Here is a 3,936-nt window from a genome sequence, read left to right as displayed (position 1 = left end):
CTCCCCGCCTGCCACCCAATGACTGCTGGGATAGGCTCCAGCATCCCCACGACCCTGAGTAGGATAAGTGGTTTGGATAATGGATAATGGGGGGGGGGGGTCCATACAACTGATGTTGCTTTTCATTTTGCAACCAAATCTTCCTTTTTGGTGCTTTTCTCCTCTTCCTCGCTCATTTCAGGTTGTGGTTGACGACTAGGAGGGCCTGCTCTGGTTGTTTGATAACCTGATCAAGAGTGATTGTGACTGGTGGCTCGCTGTGCGTGCAGAGCCCGCATGTAGCTCAGCAGCAACAAACTCCGCGTATCCAAGAACCCTTAAATCGGAGTGAATTATATACCAGACAGACTTCTCCTGCAGATTAGTCATGGAAAACGAGAACCGTGCGAGTTTTCCTTTGGTATTGAGCATCAAAAAGTTGTGCAATGTGACTAATGTGCAACGATACATCGTGCAGCCCCATCATCTACACACAAAGGAGATGAACAGAAAGAAGGGAGGATGTGTAGCAATGACTGTGAGCCATCTCCACTGGTGAAATGTAGAGAGCACATTGCATGCAGAGGAAAACGACCAAATACTTCCAAATTGGAGACATTTATCGTCATTAGAGAAATGTGCACTTTTCTATTTTGCTAACTGTAAATTCATTAAAAACAGAATATATTACCGTCCCCGTTCTGTGTAAGGCAAAAGCTACCGAAAAGCTGGCCCTTGTGTGCAGGGAGAGCTGCATTCGTCGGCTGGTTTCTGCAAAGCAAATTATTTATGGGTATTTCCATGTCTTTCTCAGGTTGTTGGAGGCGTTCTCCATCATTGCTACATCTTTAATTTTCGTGATACGCTTTTTAGAGTGTGGTCCCTAATTGGGGCTGTACTTGTGTCATTATTTTTGTAGCTGGTGGAGATAAAGATGATGACGATGATTAAGATGTTGACAGCTACAGTGATGACAGTAATGGCAACGGTGAAAATTACAACTCAAGACATTAATGGGGGAAAAAAATTGCAGGCATTCATTATTTTCAATCATACCACCATCTCTGTTTGTGCTTCTCCCTATAATTGCATGATGCTATCTGGTAAGAGGCCTGTGGTACATATGATGCTCGTAATAATAGTGATGACAGTGATGAAACTATATGTTTTCTATCTTTTAGGCTGTTTAGTGCTATTTTGGAGCAGGCCACGAAGGGAGATGGGGCCACTCCGATTGGAGGGAAGGCGGCAGGCTTTGATGTTAAAGCATTGAGGGCCTTCAGAGTGCTAAGACCTCTCAGACTGGTCTCTGGAGTACCCAGTAAGTATGGATGCAGTATGTTTGTATGTATTTATGTATATATGTATGGCTGGATGGATGAATGGATGGACAGATGCATGTATGAATGGATGGATGCATGTATGTATGTATGTATGTATGTGTGGGTGGATGGATGGATGGATGGATGCATTGATGTTATGGAGTCCTTATTGAAGCAACAGCTTAGGGAGTGGTGGGTCCAGTAAGCCCTGACAGCTTTGTTTGTTATCGAAGAAAGAAAGAGAGAAGAGAAATAGAGAATGCGAATGAAATACAGAAAAAGAGGGAGTTGGAAAAAATGTGTGCGTATGTGTGTGTGTGTGTGAGCGAGAGAGAGAGAGAGAGAGAGAGAGAGAGAGAGAGAGAGAGAGAGAGAGAGAGAGAGAGAGAGAGAGAGGGAGGGAGAGAGAGATAGGGAGAGAATGAATGGAAGAGTAAAGGAAAAGAAAAAACAAGCCCTAGGGATCAGGTGTGAGGGGGAATTCGTTGGGGAGGCTGGTAAATGAACTACAGATTGGAGCTGATATTGGTGCTCAAAGACACACACACACGCACACACACGCACACACACACACGCACACACACACACACACACACACACACAAACTTATCTGTGTGTGTGTGTGTGTGTCTGTGTGTGTGTCTGTGTGTGTGTGTGCTTGCGAGCTAATAAGGAAAACACAAGCACACATCTCCAGTTCCTGTGGCTTCACAGTGTGAACAATATGTCATATAAGCACTGGGAGTGCCGCAGTGCACATGTACAGCTGAACTGGGGTCAGCATCATCTATAACTGGGTGTTGCAATGTGATGGCAACAGCTGATCAGCAGCATGCCGGCTAGGGATTTAGCACTCAGTTGCAAACCTGACAGACAAACAAAACTTGACATCTGAAGTGCTTTTAGATTTACTTGGGCTTTAGTGAATGTCTCCACCTTGCAGATCTGGATCATCACCCTGCTCATTATAAACACAATGAGCACTTGGCTCGCACAAAAATATGTGTGCCTTTTGTCTGTGCACAGTGCACACGTAGGTGCACATTGTTTGTGTGAATAAATGCTTGATCACCAACAGCTGTATGTTTGTGTTTCAGGTTTACAAGTGGTGTTGAACTCCATAATTAAAGCCATGGTTCCTTTGCTCCACATCGCACTCTTGGTCCTCTTCGTCATCATCATCTATGCCATCATAGGACTGGAGCTCTTCATGGGCAAAATGCACAAAACCTGTTATTACCTCAAGGAGGGGCAAGATGGTAAACACACACACACACACACACTTGCACACATATTAAAAAACCTAGATCAGCGGGACTCAGACTTGGCCAACTCAGAAGCCACCTTGACATTGTTTTATTTTATTTTATTTTATTTTATTTATTTATTTTTGAAAAGAGCCACATTTCCCAACGTTCCTAGGGTCATAGATTGATCCTGTTGGGAAATTGGATTATTAACGCTTGAAACCGTGAATCATGCTATGATTGAACGCACCAACTATCACACAGAGAGAAGAAAATGTTAACAATCTTCTCCATCTGGGTCCGACTCGTTAGCCAGGGCTAACGTGTCTACTTATCCATGCACATTACAATATTATATTATACTCCATTATGTACTGCCATCCATTCGTTATCCAAGCCGCTTATCCTACGTAGGGTCGTATTTGGGCAGCTGGCCAATATATCCATATGTACTTTTTACATGCAATTCATTTGACATATAACTCCCTTTGTCCGAGACATCATTAATTATTGGGTAATTTACTCCTCCGTGGCACAGGGGCACAAGTCCGTTGTAACCAGCAGACACATTGCGCAGTTTAAGTGCACATAAAAGTCAAATCTTTAAAACATTGTTAGCCTATATGTTTGTTACGCTGAACAATGCAAGTCGTATTGGGTTTTTTTTTGGGGGGGGGGGGGAGCAACGACCACAAACGTTTAAAACAATAATTTCAAAATGCCTCTGAATAGACGTACACCGGTGCTGTTTTACCTTGTTGAAAAAGAATTTGGACACTATTGCGGTAATGGCGCTATTGCTAAATATTGAGCCCTTTACTGTGTTTTGAGGGAAATTACACCTTTCTTCCGACAGTGATATACATTGTCTTCGCCTTAAAGAAATGTACTTTGCTTCAGAGGATTTAAAAAAAAAAAAAAACCTTATCTTTCCTCTAAAGGCCAAACTCAAAAATGAATTTACCTTGAAGCCTTCGGTCAAACAAATGAAACTATTTCACCGATGTGAACTTCCTCAAAAAAGGGTGAAAAAAAATCAAATACAATACAACAACAAATCAAAAACAAGACAAATGAATTTGGTCAACGTACCTCAGTGATGAAAAATCAACCCCCCGCCCAATTTCTCCAAGGTCCCCCTGCAGAGGAAAAGCCGGCCCCCTGTGCATTCAACATAGCCCACGGTCGGCACTGCGGTCAGAATGGGACGCTGTGCAACGTGGGATGGGACGGCCCCAACAACGGCATCACCAACTTCGACAACTTCGCCTTCGCCATGTTGACCGTGTTTCAGTGCATAACCATGGAGGGCTGGACAGAAGTTCTATACTGGGTGAGCCGGACACCACAAAGGAGCGTGTGTGTGTGTGTGTGTGTTGCTTACTTTG

At 43.5% G+C, this 3,936-nt stretch overlaps 1 protein-coding gene across 1 annotated transcript in view; it reads left to right on the top strand.

Annotated features, from left to right (window-relative positions):
• cacna1c (calcium channel, voltage-dependent, L type, alpha 1C subunit) overlaps window positions 1-3,936 on the top strand; it is a 286,273-nt gene that overhangs the window by 192,743 nt on the left and 89,594 nt on the right. The window contains exons 5-7 of the mRNA XM_056276035.1: window positions 1,161-1,300; window positions 2,399-2,560; window positions 3,682-3,881. Coding sequence (XP_056132010.1) covers window positions 1,161-1,300; window positions 2,399-2,560; window positions 3,682-3,881 — 502 coding nt within the window. The remainder of the gene's footprint in view (window positions 1-1,160; window positions 1,301-2,398; window positions 2,561-3,681; window positions 3,882-3,936) is intronic.

Source organism: Lampris incognitus, chromosome 3 (genome assembly GCF_029633865.1).
Source record: "Lampris incognitus isolate fLamInc1 chromosome 3, fLamInc1.hap2, whole genome shotgun sequence".
Lineage (NCBI taxonomy): Eukaryota > Metazoa > Chordata > Actinopteri > Lampriformes > Lampridae > Lampris > Lampris incognitus.
Note: the sequence above shows the minus strand (reverse complement) of the source record. Positions and strands in the feature narration are given on the sequence as shown.